Below are 18,601 nucleotides of genomic sequence, written 5' to 3'. Positions count from 1 at the left end.
TTGGCCTGATACTTCCTCCAGGCAGAATTGCAGCGAATGCACTCCACAAAACAGATATTAGCACTCTTTCTCCCTGCCTTAAACAACCCCCTATTGCTGCAAACCGACTGGAAGGAAATATGAAATGAAGCACGACAGTAGCTTAAGATTCTGATGCTTTAGCCTGACTGGCCTTGTCGAATCTTCCTAGGCTCACAGTACTAGACCCAGAAAGCACACTATGGTCAATACCTTACACAAAGGTCTGCAAGTACTGAGAAGCTGCCAATCCAAATAGCTTCTATGTTGAGTCCAGTGCAACAGCAGTAAAATGCTTTGATTGTAATCATAAATGAAAGCTAATGCAGTCACCACATCAAAGGACTGACTGGTAAGCTGAAATATTTCACACTTTTCCTAAGATATCAGTGCCAGTTAACAGACTTTAGGGGGGGGGGGGCACACTGGGGCCAGTGGGTTTAGTAGGAGACCTGTGCAAAATAGGAGAAATACCCCATTATTGGAGAATGTATTCCCTGTCTTTGCCAATGGGAGAGAAATGTATGATCCATTGGTTGTATCAGTGAAAGGAAGAAGTGCCCCAAAGGTCAGATAGAGCATGTGGGCTGTAGTTTGGGGACCACTGCCAGACTTTATAGCAATGCTCGCTCTCTCAAAGGCTGGGTTCACACACCAGTCATACAAATGTGGATCTGACCTTTGCCCTGCGACTTGAAGTCAGACTTCAATGAAGAGGATCCGACAATATCAGTTCCTAGACAGACGGGTCTAGTATAGTCTTCGGGGAAGAGAACTTTATAGCAACCTCCCCGGAGAGAAATTTCAGGCTGCTTCTATCTGATGTGTCCGAGAATTTGTCAGGAGTTATCTGGCTGATAACAGAGGAATGGGTCATGAGAGAGCTATGGGACATAACAAAAAACACTGCAGATATATGTGCAGCTCACATTTCATAAATTGGATTTACATCCACTAACACTTTCAATTTGTATGAAATCAGGCGAGGCCCTTCCACTACAATGGTTGAAGGTAAATCTAAAGGATTTTTTTTAAAGAAAATTGTATATTGTGAATCCAGCTTCGGAGAGTTTTGAAGTGTTCAGCTACAAAATTCTCAGGTGTGAATAGGGTCTTATTCAAAAGTGGAAAAACAAACGAACAAAAAAAACAGGTTTTGCATTAAGTTGAGAGGGAATATATCAGTTTCTTGTTTACTGCTATGTCACCTGATAGGAAGTATCGCCACTCATCCTGGGTCCTCTAATCACCAAGAGTTTAAGTAAATCCTGAATTGTCCCCCAAAAAAAGGGAAACTTTCCCCAATGCAGACACCAGTTCTAGTGACAACCTGGGATTTGCTCTCACTTCACGTTAGATGCCCCCAATGAGTCACAGATGGAATAATCTAAATAACCCGCCCTTTTCAAAATGAAAAAAAAATATATATATATATATAGCCATAGTTCTATTTTAAAGCTTAATTGGAAAAGCAAATATTGCCTAAACAAGTTATGTACATTTGATTCTTGGTGTACTTTGTGCAGTAATTCAGTGTGAAGCTTTGCAGGAGCTTCCTGTAATAGAGACCGGTCACTGCTGCTGCTCCTCTTTGTACAGGGTGACTGGTCTTGCATACACACCTCCATTTCTTTCTCCAGGCAGCCAGTTGTGGGTTGACCTGCTGGGTCCCTCCCCCTAGCTCTGCATAGCGATATCGTCACTGCTACTTTTTACAAGGTGATATCTTACGTTTGCAAAAATACTTTTGGTCCTTTTCAGCTATTGAAGAATATACATGAAGGTTTGTGTGTGTGTAGTTCAGCTTTACAAAGATAAAACACATGAAAAATGACTAGTCTGCTGAAAGAGACAGAATGCTTAGCTGGAATTTTTGGCTAAGGCCAGCCATAGATGAGTAAATTTCTTTCCTGCAACCACAGGTTGCAGAAAATAAATTCACTTAACGCCTCCATCAACAGACAGTGTTAACAGGGAAATCCCTTTTGCTGAACCATTGTGTTCTCCCGACTCCCAATTAGAACAGCCGCAATCGCATGTAAAATCCATCAGGCTTAATGTACCCAATATACATGATTTGGATCTCAGCCAGTTCCTGCTGAACTAGAGTCAGTCTATGACTGAGGCTTAAAGTCTGTTTTCTATACACCGTTTTTTTTTTATGCAGACTTCCACTATCTGATAACCAACCAGCCAGCAAAACAGATTAAAGCAGAGATAGTTGTCAGTATTCCTAACCAACCAGCAGACCAATGAGCTACAGCCATTGTATACAGGTAGGTGATGTTGGTAAGACTAACACACATCTAAAGCAAGTCAGCATCTGAGAAAGTCTTTTTAATGGAAAATGTAAAACCCCTTTCAACTTCAATGTACAAAGCATGTGGAACACTTGCACTTTTAACAAATTAAAGCAAGCCAATGTTTTAAAAAAATACATCATTGAATGTATATATGTATATATTTACATAGCACATATTAAGTTTAATAGTTAGCTTCAAAAGGGTCACATAAATTTTTACCAAAATGAGACAAATTGTTTCAAATAAATTACATCTTTCCTTCTCTTAAATGTCTAATTATACATTGAGTAGGCTTCAATGAAACATTGAAGTGTCTTTTTTTTTCTGTTTTTAATACCGTGTTATAGTTTTTTATAATATACAAAGTTTACAGTTATTTGGCAGTAATCTTTCAGATTATGTTATGAATGCTTCCAATGCAGGCAATAGCTGGTGATCTGTGTTATACCCTCACAGTTACTGTCTCAATGTAGTGAAAAATATCCAAATTATTTTAGCAAACTATACAAGTCACATTTACATTTGATCAACAATATAGCATAGAATGTTTTTTTTGTTTTCTTCTTTTTTTTCCAAAAAAATAAATACATTTAGATATTTCAACATTTTTTTTAATCTTCTGACAAACTTTCAATGTACACTATGATACAGTGCATCGTTTTTTGATGCTCTACCGCTCGAGTTAATGCCTGCTGAGCTGGAGCGGCTTGTAATGCACTGCAGGAGGGGCCAGGCCAGCCCTGGGCTGTGATCGAAGGATACTGGTGTGGCTTCAGTAACAAATCAATACTCGGCGCAGTATGTGTCTTGGCACTGGTATGTAGTGAGTCCCTCACTGTCCTTCCGTTTTGTCTCTCCAAGCAGGAATCGCATAGAATCCCACTTAATGAACTCAGGACTCCTCCATTTCTTCATCACGAATCTTCAAGGCCCTTACCAGCTCTTTCACTGAGTGGTACAAGATGTTCTTAACCTGACACAACAGAATAACATGATAAATATTAGTACTGTAACAAAGCGCTACAAACTTGCTAGCCAACCTTGTTATAATTTGTCAATCTAAGCTTTTTATGGCAGATGAAGTCACAAAGCTGAATACCTGTTTGAGAAGCTTTAGGATGAAAGCTTCTATTCCGAGGACTCATCGGCTGAATACTATTTGGGGAAATTCATAAAGCATGTCAAACACCCTTTAGCATTCTGCTGGTGCCTGAATAGGTCTGCACACCATCACACTGCCAGGTGCATGGCCAAGGAGTTGTATACGAGGGGTGGGGTGGCACCCACCCAGTGACAAGTAATTTCCCAGATATGGGCATTATCCATATTCAGGTAATGAGATCAGCTGTATTCCCAGTCCGGGAATCTCCCGGTCAACAGCTAAATGGTGCCAGGCATTAAGCTCAACATACGTGACCTTATCCCAGCACAGCCATGGCCTGCTCAGTACTGGCACACACGTGTAAAAGTTGGTCATAACTAACCTCAGTTTCCAAATCTGAGAACTGGCGGTAATTCTTTAACCACTTGCCATCCAGCCGCCGACTATTTACGGCCACAAGGTGGCTCTAATATGCCGGAAGGCCGTCAATATACGACCTCTGGCTGCGTCACACAGGTGCCAATGCGCTTGCCTGGCGGCCGCGATGACGCCGGGCACCCGCGATCGGCAGTCACAAAGCCAGGGTCGTGGGTCTCTGTGTGTAAACAGAGATCCACGTCCTGTTAGTGAGAGGAGTCCAATGGTGTGTCCCTTGTACATAGGGACAACCATCGGTCACCTCCCCCAGTCAGTCCCCTCCCCCCACAGTAAGACTTACCTAGCAGGGAACATATTTAACCCCTTGATTGCCCCCTAGTATTAACCCCTTCCCTGCCAGTCACATTTATACAGTAATCAGTGCATTTTTATAGCAGTGTTCGCTGTATAAATGTGAATGGTCCCAAAAATGTGTCCGCCCTAATATCGCCGTCCTGATAAAAATCGCAGATCTCCGTCATTACTAGTAAAAAAAAAAAAAAAAGTAATTTATCTATCCCATATTTTGTAGGCGTTATAACGTTTGCGCAAACCAATCACTATACGCTTATTGCGATTTTTTTTTTTTACCAATCAGAAACTATTCGGTCCATCCCAGAAGCATGGATGAAGAGGAAGCAGGGATTTCAAGTCCCTGTACTGCTTGATCTGCTGGGGGGGGGGGGGGGAGTGAAAGCTTGGCAACCCCAGATGTACAGTGGGGAGGGTGTACAGTGTTAGTTTACATCTTTACATTTCTTCCTGTAAAGGTGTGCTAACCCTTCTGAATTCCCCTGTATGTGTCATCTGCATCCAAGCATTTGAGTCCATAAGTAAGAACATGGCAACTCTGATTAAAGGGGTGCACATATGTATTCAGCCCTGTAACAAATTTCCTTTTATTCAACTAAAATATGACAAAACAAACAATTCAGATGACAAACTAAAATGGCATTTTAGACAAAAGACTATCAAAACATATAAATTGTAGTGCTAGATAGTGACTAAATAATGTAGAAACTAAATACCTAAGTGAAAAAAAAAAAAAAATATATATATATATATAGCAAATATAAAATCACCAGATATGTGAGGTGCAATCAAAAGCAATAAAGAACAAATGTAAAAAAGTCCAAAAAGTCACATGTGTAAACTGGATGAAACTTGAATAGTGATTTTTAACTGGGTGAATAATTCTTGAGTGAGGAGACCATATGGTGTTCCCACACTTTAAACGTGACACACTTTTGACAGAACCACCACTGAATCCACAGAGGCTTACCAGAAGTGTTGAACCCTATTTGTTATATATATATTTTTTCACTTAGATATTTTAGATTCAACATTATTTAGTCACTATCTAGCGCTACAATTTATATGTTTTGTTTGTTACTTTCCATTTGTCTATTGGTTTTTGTAGCTGCTCATTATTTAGCGCGTATTTAGTTTTGTAGTCAAAAGACTATGACTAATACTAAATGGAAGTTTTACATCAAAATTAGCACAGGACGACAGGGTATCCTTAAATGAGAGTTCCTTGAAATGTGACACGGGGAAGTAAAAGACTGTAGGCTTGTGTATGCATTACCCTATTTTTAGCTATGTGACTGTTATTTGAAGTTCTCATTGCCAAGCAAAATCTGAGCAGACCTAATGGTATGCTGTGAGAACCATTATTTCTGTATGGGAATGCTCAAGGTTACATGGGTCTGCAAGAGGAAGAAACCTTCCACATTAGTGGTAAGCTCCGCTACTGCTGCTAAAGAGGAGACCGCACTGTGCACTTTGAACAAGACAAAGCAGCCACTAGGGGGCACACTTTCAACATGCAGTGCAAGCATCAAGGAGTTTTTGCACATGCGGAGAAAAGAAGCATTTTTTTTACTGGCTGTGCAATGTGGTATGTAATGTGATGGGGATCCTGGAATGCATAGGGGGGGTTTTGGTTAAAAAAAATAAAAAGTATACTAACCCTTTAAACAACTTTGGAGATTTGAATATGCAAAGCACTGCTCTTACTGTAAGGAAGTCAACCTCAATCAACACTATTTGGAATCAGTATATCAGTGATTTATCCGCAAAATCAAGCATAGATGTTAGTTTGATTTTGAGTATTAAAAAATGAACGAAGGATTTTTGGTGCGGAGATGCAGTTTAATCCTTCTTTAACACCATCTAGACCGCACCGTGCAAATATACTGCGGCAGTGTGGCCCTCCTGGGTGAAATCACGTACCTGTACATGATTTCTAGGTCTGGGGCACACGTGCGCGCTGCTGCCGGCCCGCTCCCGCTGGGATTGGGCCCAGCGGATCCGACGTTCGCAGACACCCCGCAATCTTTCCCGAGAGAAGCAGAACAGTGGTTTTCTGATGTAAACAAGGCAGATCATCATTCTGTGAGAGGAGAAGATGAAGATTCTGTGTTTCTGCTAAGCAGGAACATGGATCTCTGTCTTCCCCCAGACAAAGCACCTCCCCCACAGATAGAAAGCACGCCAAGGGAACACATTTAACCCCTTTCATCACCCTAGCTGTTAACCCCTTCCCTTCCAGTGTCATTAGTACAGTAACAGTGTATATTTTTTTAGCACTGATCACTGTAATAATCTCACTGGTCCCCAAAAAGTGTCAGTTAGGTGACCGATTTGTCTGCCGCAATATCGCAGTCCTGCTATAGGTCGCTGATAACTGCCATTACTAGGAAAACGAAAGAAAGAAAAATGATCCCATTGCTTGTAGACGCATCCACTTTTGCGCAAACCAATTAATATACACTTATTGGGATTTTTTTTTTTTAGCAAAAATATGTAGCAGAATACATATTCTCGTAAACTGATGAAGAAATTCGATTTATTTTTAATTGGATATGTTTTGTAGCATAAAATAAAAAATATATATTTTTTTAAATTCTAGTTTATTTTTTGGTTTAAACCGCAGAGGTGATCAAATACCACCAAAAGAAAGCTCTATTTGTGGGGACAAATGGACATCAATTTTGTTTGGGTACAACATCGCACGACCACACAATTGTCAGATAAAGTAACGCAGTGCCGTATTGCAAAAAATGGCCTGGTCATGAAAGGGGGTAAAACCTTCTGGGGCTGCAAAGGTAAAACATGGCTAGGTACCTTTTTTTGTTATTATTATTCGCCAACTGACCCGACTTCTTTCCATGCAGCACTTCTGACATTGTTTCTGCTCTGTATTTACATTTGGCTGTGAATGATCATTAGGAAATGACATTGTTCCACAGGCAGAACACAGCGTTCGCTTCTTACCTGTAATTTATCATCAAAATTGATTTCTTCTTTCGAAATCCGAAGCTCTTGTGTTAAATGAAATGAGTGAACAAGATGTTCTGGGGACACAAAGTCTTGAGTGACTTGGATGCAGCTGTGAAAGTTTTGCACCTGTAGAGAGGAAAATACAATACATGTAAGAGGGCGCCACCATCCAAGTCTGAGGAGCGAGTACTCCAAGTCACCACCTACATTGCCGTGTACAAACACATGGACGTTGTGAAAGGATTATGGTGGAGAATGTGCTGGATGCGTGCAAGAAACAGTATTTGGCTTTAACCCTTCTGCTGTCACGACCTCCGTCTGTTGCAGTGGTGAGGATGTTGATAAGCATACTTGCCCCCGGTCAGATGGATGTGATAACTTCCACATCTGTGCTTTGCTTGCCTATTGGCGGACCCAAGACCAGCATGGCAGGTGCCACTGGGTAGAGAGAGATGTGCAAACATTGGTTCACTCTCCTCCTCTTCCATTTACTGACCTGGAAGTGACGTGTATATGTCACTTCCAGGTGCCCAAGTCATTTTGATGGGCTGTGGAAGAATCTAATGCAGTTCAAGCTGCACTGCATTACATTTACTGGAGGACAAGACATCAGGGGTCTCATCACAGAGAACTTAATCATCTCTTAGGGAAATTTTTGGCCCCTATTAAAATATGCTTCATTTTTTTTTTTTTTTAAACCTGTAAACAAAAACATCTCTAGCAGTAAACAAGTTAAAGCATCTTTTCCAAAAATCCAACTATGACAATGTCAGCTTCTGAAAATTCCCAAGTGCATAAATACTGTTATTTCCCCCATTCGATGCAGCTACAGTGCAAAGCACAGAGAGGGTGACGCCAAGCTGTTAAATCACAGCCCACATAACAGACACCTCTACCGATCCTGTGACAGTCATGTGTCACTTGCCAGGGGAGTGGTTAGAGATGGAGATGAGGGCTTAGCTGCTGACTTGACAAGATCAGGACTGGCATATCAGTAGCAGTGCGGTTTATAGCCTGCATGTTGTAGGGGAAGAAGAAGGGAAATAGCTGGGAAAAGGAAAGCTTTACACCAACCTTTTCTTCCCTTGATGAATGTTAGTTTGATAATCTTAAAATCAAAACTTTCATCAAATTTCATTCATGTTTTAGAAGCCTTGTTTTCCAAAAAGGGAATTTACTATGGCTGGAACTGTGCATAGCAACGAATGCGTTTTTCCAGTTATGCTTTGAAAATGAAAGCTGAAGTTAGAAGCCGATGGTTGTGGTTCCTACACAATGCTCCAGTCTTAGTAAATTGCCCGCTGTAAGTACAGTATATATGAAAGAAGCCATATTGTACATTATCCCATTAATTGATGCGTTCTCCTATCCTGTTCAGAAGGAACACTGACTTCAGGAACACCCCTGTCCTTCATAAAACCAAATTCTAGAATCGACTTCATAACCATATTAGGAAAAAAAATTGTGACGTTTTTTTTGTAATCAGTGACCGCTTATAGTCTTCATAATAAATATGAATAAAGAAAACATTTTGATAAAAATGCCCCCTTATCAATTTCTGTGAGAACAGAGCTTAAAATTAAAACATCCACTGAAACGCGTCGTGCGACATATTCCTACTAGAATAGAACTCATGGAGCTCGGTGAAGCTGGAGGGTTCATATGACTTTATAGTTATTATATACACACATTATATATAGTTATTGTTCTAATCTTACTGACAAGTGTAGAAGAAAAGACACTCCATCCCCTTTTTTTATTTTTACTAATCAGCAAAATTGTATCCATCGTGTGTCTTTACAAAGAGCTGGCGTGTATTTAACCTCTTGGTGCCGAGCACACAGAAATATGCAGCATCTTGGTGGGTGGGGTCTCTGCGCCGAGCGGCCGCATATTTACATGCATTAGTGCAAATAGAGCTGTGCCGAGAGCGCACCCCTGTGTGCTCCAGGCACAGTTACCGGCGGCTAACTGAAGCTCACAATCGCCGTTTGCGATCAGGAGCTTTCCAATCGCTGTGACAGAATCACGACAGCCACATGATCATAACCACCACCACCACCACGCCTCCTGGCATTCTAAACCCCTAAGGACCCGCTCACGACTATATACGTCCTGTTTTTAAAGATGGATATCTAGGTAACGCCAGCAGCTGCTGCCACAACCGAGATATCCATATTTTCTTTGAGCGGTCCGGATAACGGTGGTCTGGCCGCGAGATCACCATTATCCGCGGCGGGAGAGGGGCCCCCCTCCCGCGCCCTCTGCTGCTTATCGGAGCCGTCGGCAGCGGCGGAGGCGATCAGGTCCTCTTTCCTGCTTGCTGTGGATGCGAGTGAGGGCAAGATGGCCCCCACCCGTCCCCATAGCATAGCAGGGCGGAAGTGACGTCAAAACCTCACTTCCGCCCATGCTTCTTAAAGCAATATTTTCTTGTTGTCATTTTTTCAAATGACAAATTTTGTTTTTGTATTGAAGTCTAAATATGAGATCTGAGGTCTTTTTAACCCCAGATCTCATATTTAGGAGGACCTGTCATGCTTTTTTCTATTACAAGGGATGTTTACATTCCTTGTAATAGGAATAAAAGTGATCCATTTTTTTTCCCTCAGTGTAAAAATTAATAAAAATAAATAAGAAAACAAAAAATGTTTTTTTTAAAGCGCCCTGTCCCGACGAGCTTGTGCGCTTCTGCGAACGCATACGTGAGTAGCGCCTGCATATGAAAACAGCGTTCAAACCACACAAGTGAGGTATCACCGCGATCGTTCGAGCGAGAGCAATAATTCTAGCCCTAGACCTCCTCTGTAGCTCAAAAGATGCAATCTATAGAATTTTTTAAACGTCGTCTATGGATATTTTTAAGGGTAAAAGTTTGACGCCATTCCACGAGCGGGCGCAATTTTGAAGCGTGACATGTTGGGTATCATTTTACTCGGCATAACATTATCTTTCACAATATATAAAAAAATTGGGCTAACTTTACTGGTGTCTTATTTTTTCATAAAAAAGTGCGCTTGTAAGACCGCTGCGCAAATACGGTGTGACAAAGTATTGCAATGACCGCCATTTTATTCTCTAGGAGGTTAGGAAAACAATATATAATGTTTGGGGGGTTTTAAGTAATTTTCTAGCAAAAAAAATGTTTTAGACTTGTAAACGCCAAATCTGGAAAACAGCCAAGGTCCTTAAGTGGTTAAAGGAGTTCCTGAAAATGCCCACCACTGTCAACCTGTCAGCTGAAGACAATGAACTTGGGAGTGTTGTGTAATCTGAAAATGTAAGAATCGATCGTCTTTTCACCTGATAAATGGCTCCTGCAGGTAAGATGACTGCATCACCGAGGAATTGAACAAGTGTGTGGCTCTTCACCCCATAATCCTCCAGGAGACTTTGGCGGAGTTTCTTATTTAGGTACCAGTTCTGATCTCGTATTGGGTCGTGATCAGGAAGAATTTCAAGACACTGCTCTTTTGCAGCCTGTGAAAGAACGACAATACCTTAGACAAAATGGAATTGGCAAGATTATTTTTGCCATATGCATTCTTGGTTTAAATGTACATATGATCTAAATGATTCAACTGTCTGTATTGCCACACAACTATCAAACAACTTTATTGTGCACCAGTAAATCTGCTGTGGTGTAATAAAGACAGCCAAGTATGTGTTACATGTGGCCGATGACTGAGGATTTTCGCTGCCTCCCTAAGCACTAGAAGGGAGATGAAAGTCACCTAATGGTGTAAGATCTGCGCACTGTGTGGAAATTATTTAGGGTTACGCAACACTTCCAAGGAAAGCAGAAGTACTGTGCACAAACACTGACCTACAAGTGGAAGTTCATTCCAACATCACACAATTTTATTCAAGACTTCATATAAGTGCATGCTAGAAAAAAAAATCTAACACAAGCAAGTTTGTTATAAACTAGGAGCAAAAATTATTGGTAAACTCAAATGTTGTTTCTGCACATAGCAAACAGTAAAAATCTCTCAGAGCCGGTTCATACCCGAATCGAACGGGAACATGGTCTGCCTTCTTGTGCGAATTAGTGTGGTGCGATTTTCAGCCCATTCATTTGAACCGGCCGAAATCACCCTAAAAGTAGTGCATGCACTGAATCCCATGGTACCACAGTACAATGCGATCCACTGCAGGCACACTCACTGTGTTTGGGGTGTTGTCAGGAATACGCCAACACGCGTTTCCTGCACTGCATTCTGGTGTGAAACCTTAGGGTGTGCGCACCATAAATCGCCACAATTTACTGTGCAGGAAGTTTCCATTCTGGCCAGCAGTGCCTTGCACTGTTTAACTTTCCCTTTTTTAGATATTATGGATGTGCCTTAGTGTGTATAAAAGTTGAGCTGCAGTGCATGATGGAAAAATGCAGACAATTGTTGAGGAGATGTAAGGTTTTCTAGTGCCACATAAGTAAACAAGCCTTGAAAGTACATTTTTGATTTTATAAATAGAAATACTAAATACGATTTCATATACTGGAAGACCCCATAAGTTGTACCTTGTGTAGAAAGTCTCTGATTTTGTCTGCGTCATTTGTCTCATAAACATGCCAAAGGGATCCGGGAAGCTCATTGGCATCTTTCAATCTCTTCTTTATGTTTTCATCCAACTCCTCTTCCTCAAACTTCTTTAACACAGCTGTAATACAAAAAGAAAATGGGTCAATTCATAATGAAGCAGCAGTATAGGCCCTAGTAACCTGAACACTGATTATGTGTAATGTCACAAAGCATTTCTAAAAGTAACAACCTACCTAATTTAGTTGCTGATGCATTGCCTCTCACTGCGCCGACATACACCAGAATGTTCACCATATCAGAGACTTCAATGTGAAGATTTGTTGTGCCGATGTCTTGATCCTTTGTAGCAATGACACCTAAAATATGCAATACATAGGAGGAAAAAAAAAAACATGCTTGATACATAGTTCAAAGTAAAGTTCTTATTTTAATATTAAGTTGTGTGTTAATCTATTTCTGACCCGGAGACTGTCTGTACTGGGATTTAGACTCTGCATGTTAAACTTGATTGTCAGATTAAACCCACATTATTCAACAGGATTCAAATTTCAAAATTGTGAATGGATGACTGGAGAACAGCAATTCCAATTTCTCTTCCTATTATCCATGAAAGAGGATCCCTCATTACAGCACAACTCCTGACTTCTTTGCTTACAATCTTGTGTGATGTAACTAGGGTTGCACCAATACCACTTTAAGACCGAATACTCACCGATACCGATCATTTTGTTTTAATGTTTTAATGTTGTGTGACAGTGGCACCAATATGCAGCACTGATGAGGCATGGAATGTGTGTTATTTTTTACCATTTATATATTTGTTTACAATGCTTTCTTTTTTGAGGGGAGTGGACAGTGTCTTTTATTTTTCCAATTTCACCTTTAAATATTTTTTACAATTCTTTTTTAATCAGCCCTTGCTTCGGTACAGACCCCTGACATCTCCCCTTTGAGATAGGGAAAGGACAGAGATTCCCCAGGCCCTTTCTCTGCAGCCTCAGCTGCACTGAAAATGAATGGAGAGGCGACAGAGGCTCCTCTCCGTTCATAAACTGAAGCATCCTAAACACAGGTTATGATGTTTCAGTTATGAATGGACAGAGTCAGTAATCACTGACTGATCATTCAGAAAAGGAAGGCACCGGTAAATGACAAATTTACCGGCTCCTTCCTCCGCTCTCCATCCTGACAGATCTGGGACGGGATTGGGACTGGAGGAGAACACCAGAGAGAGGGAGGAGGACCCGGGGACCACGAAATGAGGGAGGGGGACCCGGGGGTGATCAGTGTGGCTGTGGGGGCAGTTAAAAGCACAGATCTCCCTGTATACCTTTCAATAAAGCACCTGACAGCCACGGGTGGGAGAGGATGAGAAGTGGCTGTCAAAAAATCTTTACTGGGGTATTGGTGCTTTTAACTGCAAGACTGCTAAAGTCTTTGGAGAAAGTCCCTAGTGTAGAGAACAGAAAAGTCAATTCAGTTGATCTTTGGGAATCCCAGCATTTTATTTGTGAATGGGAGAAGCCCCCTAAGTAAAGATTAAATGTTTCTTACTCAAAACTTTGATCTGTCCTGAAGAGGTCAATATGATGTATTCCTTTTAAATATTCAAAGAGCTATAGATTTGCCATTTTACTGCCACAAGCAATAGGAAACCCTTTGGCCACATAAATGATGCATTTACTTCAGTGCTCGGGTTAATACGCATGAACTCACCATAGGCGCTGCACATCCTGGGACCTAGGTCCGGGCGCACAAAGAATGCTGGCATGTGAGACGCCAAGTTGAACCTTCCATCTGGGTTGAGGTATTCTGGGACTGGCAGCATTCTAAAGAAGTCTTCATGTCTGAGGGCAACACAAAGGCATGTTAGATGGTGCAGTATTTAAAATTAAATTACACAGAGAAAACACAGAACTTACAAGACACTAGAGCTGCACGATTCTGGATAAAACGAGCGTCACAATTTTTTGCTTAGAATAAAAATCACTATTGTCTCAATTCTTGCGGCGTAACATCATCTTTATACAACAAAATTGGTCTAACTTTACTGTTTATTTTTGTTTCAATTCATTGAAGTGTATTTTTTACCAAAAAATTGTGTTTGGAAAACCGCTGCGCAAACACAGTGTGACATAAAATATTGCAACAGCCGCTATTTTATTCTCTAGGGTCTCTGTTAAAATCTGTATTTTTGTTTGCAAGAAAATTACTTAGAACCCCAAACATTATATATATTTTTAACTTGTAAGCAACAATTTTTTAAAGGGGTTCAGTCTTTAAGTGGTTAAACTGACCTCATTTACAGACTGAAGTTCTTCCCTTTGATCTCTAAAAGAACTAAAATATACTTTGTATCTCTTCTCCATTTCTCAGGGCTGAGGAATGTTGATAAACATTTGCAGGCTTTTTTTATGCCAGCTCGGCCCTGCACTGTTTACATAGAATTGTGGAAATGGCTGATTACGATCGGGAGAGGGGTTGAATCGAGATCAGGATTTTAGTCCATGTTATAGAATACTTTGTCGGTATATCAGAAAGACACCACGTCCCCATCAAGACTTAACTGGAAACATTCTCTGACAAAACCAGAGCCGGGTAAATCCTCACAAACTTTTAAACTGGGGGCTGAATCACTTAACAAAATAACTAAAAGCAATACAACCTAGAGAGAGAGGTTACTTAGAAGCATATGGGCACATTCCTCATCATCCATAATTGTTCAGAGAAATCTGCCTAGGAACTGCAACAGATGTGTGCAAGAAACACATCATCCTGCAGGAGGCGCTGTGACATCTGGGTAATGGTACACAGTCACAACGTTGGGACCAAAACACTATCATTTATTTCACAATGTAAAAGTAGTTCTCGCACAAAATAAGTGAGATACATTATTAGAACAAGCATCAAGAACTAATGTCTGTCAATCGGAAGAGACGCAACAAAAGAGCAGAACGCAGGATGGAAGGAGTACTGTGGCCCCAGATACTCAAAACAAATAAGGATCCAGAGCCATTTATGAACTTGCAGTGTATATTTCACTTATTACAGAGAACTCAATTCTTCATAAGGCAACTTCAACTTTTTTTTAGTAGTATTAAACTTTGCATTGGTTTGCCAGTGTTACAACTGATCTGGTGTATGCTTGATGCCAGCAATTTGCCCAAGTCACAATACAATGAGATGAGAAAACAGGTCAAATAAAAACTATTTTGCCTATCAGAAAAAATCAGGTTTCTGATATTTTTCAATATGTCATGAGCTGTACAGAATTGCAACAATGTTCTCTTTAAATTGTGTAAATTGATTGTTAGAAAGCTCTTTAAAGCGGTTCTCCACCCTAAAGTGAAGTCCCGCTGATCGGAACCCTCCCCCCCTCCGGTGTCACATTTGACACCTTTCAGGGGGGAGGGGGGTGGGGGGTGGGTCTAAAGACAGGTATTTGCACCCACTTCCGGCCCGGCATTCACGGGCAAAAGACGGGCATTGCGTCACATCCCGTCGCCCCCCCGTTGTGTGCTGGGAACACTCGGCTCCCAGCACACAGCGGGAGCCAATCAGCGGGTGCGGCGCGACTCGCACATGCGCCGTAGGGAACCGGGCAGTGAAGCCGTAGCGCTTCACTTTCTGGTTCCCTCAGCGTGGATGGAGGGGGGAGCAGCAGGGTGACGAGCGATCCCTCGTGCTCTGCTGCGGACGCCGCTGGACTCCAGGACAGGTAAGTGTCCTAATATTAAAAGTCAGCAGCTGCAGTATTTGTAGCTGCTGGCTTTTAATATTTTTTTTGGGCGGAACATCCGCTTTAATGTATTATTATTCTTCTGTTATCACTTGCCCTTTATTTTTAGAGTGTAAGATCTTATGAATAGGGTCACCCTGTTGTCTTGAATTGTTTTATATCTGTACTGTCTCTCTATTTTGTAAAGCGCTGCACAAACTGCTGAAGCTATATAAATCATGATACTATGTATGCGTTTAATAAAATAATGCTGTATACTGTTCAGCTGCATTCATTTCTATTGGTTGAACTAGATGGGATGTTTTTTTTCCAACCAGACTAAGTAACTACATTATGAAGGGATCTTTCAAATAGGTGATATGCAGTTGTGATACCATGTTAATACATAAACCTGAGTGTACTCTTGCTGTATGTGTATGAGAGTGTGTGTGTGTGTATATGTATGTATGTATGTGTGTGTGTATGTATCATGATAATAATATTGTTTAGTTCAGGTGATTAGGCCAGTTCCTGGTGAACCAGACGATTTCAGGCCTGTGTGTACAAAGCTTAAAAGGCGACCGGCTCATCTATATATAAGCTGCCCTCCTGATTTCAGTCTCAGCTAATCTGAAGAGAAGTGCTTACAAAAAAGCTTTCAGTAACTTGGAAGCAACAAGTGAAACTGCTTCCTTTAAATACACACACACACAAACACTGTATCATCTGGCATCTTCATACCAATTTTATTGTTCTTAAAGCAGAGTTCCACCCACTTTTGAGCGGCGGTTTTAAATAAAAGACCACCCCTTGTTTTTGGATAGTAAAATTTTTTCTTTTCTTCTTCTATATTACCTTTTTATGAAGTACAGTCTGTACTTCCGATCCACCTGGCCCGCGGCGCAGGACGTAATTTCCTTTTTGTGCGTCGAGCCCTCCCAACTGTCTTCTGGGACCCGTATGTGTTCCAGAAGACAGCTGTACATTCACAAAGTGCAGTGCGGCTCGCTCATATGCAGTAGGAAACCCTTAATTAGAATGGCGGCGCCTGCATCCAATCCGATGGACTGATCGGCCTCGGGGGCAGACATTGCGGGCTCCCTGGACAGGTAAACATCCTTATTAAAAGTCAGCAGCTACAATGTTTGTAGCTGCCGACTTTAAAAAAAATACATTTGCAGTTGGAACACCGCTTTAATAAGGTCAAATAATGCTGCATTATCTTATATTATATAGAGGGATCTTTCAAACAGGTGATATGCAGTTGTGATACCATGTCAATGCACAAATCGGAGTGTCCCCTTGCTGCAGCTGTGCATGGGTAATGTTAGATTTCACCATTTCCCACTAATAGAGGCAGCACAGTTCCCTACAAGGTGGGAGGATTTACTGTATTTATTGGCGTATAACACTCACTTTTTTACCCTGGAAATAGAGGGTTTTTAAACCCGTGCCTGCGTGTTATACACAGGGGGCTGTGGAAAGATTTTTTCCTGAAACTTCCCTCTAAGTTAGGATGCGTGGTATACGCCTGTATGTGTTATATGCAGATGAATGCGGTAAATGTAAAAAATTTACCAAAACAGAAATGTTGTAAAGGTGTAGGAACCTTATTCTAATACAAGCATCTGCCTCTGTTACCTCAACAGCATCGTGTTCTTAAAGTCATCTCCTGAAGGCTGGTCTTTCATCTTCAGAAGGATGGTTTCTCCATTTTTCTGTTTCTGACGTTCTGTTTTTGGGAATGCACAAAGTAACGGTTAAGAAAAGCTACAGTTGTGACAGCAAAAGATTTTTTGGTACATGTTGTCACTTACTGGCTACATCCTCAAATCCATCCCAGAACTCCTTGACATTTCCGCTAGACACAATGCCCTCCTTGCAGTTCAGAAGATCCCCTTGATGGTCCCCAAAGTCATGGCATATTGCTTCGGACTTCCAGAAGTTTGCATTCATTCTCTTCTGGTTCCCAGAAACCACAACAGTCTAAAAATAAACATAAAAAAAGCAGAGGTTACATGGTTAACACGTTTTTTAAGGCAATTTTACTGTATAGTAAAACAGACAGTGCAATTACATCTGATTTTCTAGAAGTGCAATCACCACACCTTACTGGGTACACACTGTGTAGTTCTGCTCAACTGGACAATTTTCGGTCAGTATGAACCGCAGTCTGTCCAACAGAAACCGGTCTAAAACTGCCTTTTGTCAAAAGGGACATGATCGAAAGCCAGCATCTGATCAATGGCTGCAGGCAGTGATCAGTGCATTGAAGGTGGGGTGGCAGGGAGTCCCCCCTGTCAGAACACAATAGCACAGATTGCCACAGAAATGTCAATGTGTACCAAGCTTTACTACAGAAATGCTGGAAGAGGATATAGTATGGACAGGATAGCTTGGAGTGTGTCATTTGCAGCCTGAACTGGAGGGGTTCTAAGACGTGACACTCCCAATTAGGGCTGCAACTAACGATTATTTGAATAATCGATTAGTTGGCCGATTATTGTTTCGATTAATCAGATAATAGCCGAATTGAATTTTTAATTTTTTTGTTGGGCCAATTTGTTGTTGGGCAGATTACAAAACACAAATTGCCGCAATTGAGCAATAACCATCACAGGATGCAGGGGAGAGAGCAATCACCATCATCACAAAGGTGCAGGGGGGAGAGCAATCATCATCATCATCACAAAAGGAAAAGGGAATAGCCGCTCCAGGTGGGAACCCAGATGAATATCCTCCGTTGCAGACAACTCAGGTGCAGGCAATGCACTTAGCAAAGCAGAAACAAAGATTGTCTCTGGACAGCCGCACTCTGAACAAGTTGTAGCCTTTTATTTAAAAGAAGGACAGCACTACAAGTCACAGCAAAATAAATTCGCTGACGCATTTCGCACTGAAACTAGTGCTTAGTCATAGTCCTAACCTTCAGTGCGAAACGCGTCAGTGTCAGGTTTTATTTTATTTTGCTGTGACTCGTAGTGATGTCCTTCTTTTAAATAAAAGGCTACAACTTGTTCAGAGTGCGGCTGTCCAGAGACAATCTTTGTTCCTGCTTATCATCATCACAAAGGTGCAGTTGCCATGACATAAGCAATCCATTCAGAAAACACTTTTCTCTACCCTCATTGAGGAAGACTGATCTCATTCAGTGAGGTGATTCATGCCAGTAAGAGTTAAGTTTGCAATGCATGGATTAAATATCGGCTGAATT

The 18,601-nt window shown here is 41.3% G+C and overlaps 1 protein-coding gene across 5 annotated transcripts in view; it reads right to left on the bottom strand.

Annotated features, from left to right (window-relative positions):
* Positions 1-2,334: 2,334 nt before the first annotated feature.
* JMJD1C (jumonji domain containing 1C) overlaps positions 2,335-18,601 on the bottom strand; it is a 389,821-nt gene continuing 373,554 nt past the window's right edge. For all 5 annotated transcript variants that reach the window (XM_040361986.1, XM_040361984.1, XM_040361985.1 and 2 more), the window contains 8 exons: positions 17,205-17,373; positions 17,029-17,119; positions 13,386-13,516; positions 11,903-12,025; positions 11,648-11,787; positions 10,429-10,605; positions 7,120-7,251; positions 2,335-3,294 (listed from right to left, as the gene is read on the bottom strand). In XM_040361986.1, coding sequence (XP_040217920.1) covers positions 3,214-3,294; positions 7,120-7,251; positions 10,429-10,605; positions 11,648-11,787; positions 11,903-12,025; positions 13,386-13,516; positions 17,029-17,119; positions 17,205-17,373 — 1,044 coding nt within the window. In that variant the 3' untranslated portion in view covers positions 2,335-3,213. The remainder of the gene's footprint in view (positions 3,295-7,119; positions 7,252-10,428; positions 10,606-11,647; positions 11,788-11,902; positions 12,026-13,385; positions 13,517-17,028; positions 17,120-17,204; positions 17,374-18,601) is intronic.

This window comes from Rana temporaria, chromosome 8 (genome assembly GCF_905171775.1).
Source record: "Rana temporaria chromosome 8, aRanTem1.1, whole genome shotgun sequence".
Taxonomy (NCBI): domain Eukaryota; kingdom Metazoa; phylum Chordata; class Amphibia; order Anura; family Ranidae; genus Rana; species Rana temporaria.
Note: the sequence above shows the minus strand (reverse complement) of the source record. Positions and strands in the feature narration are given on the sequence as shown.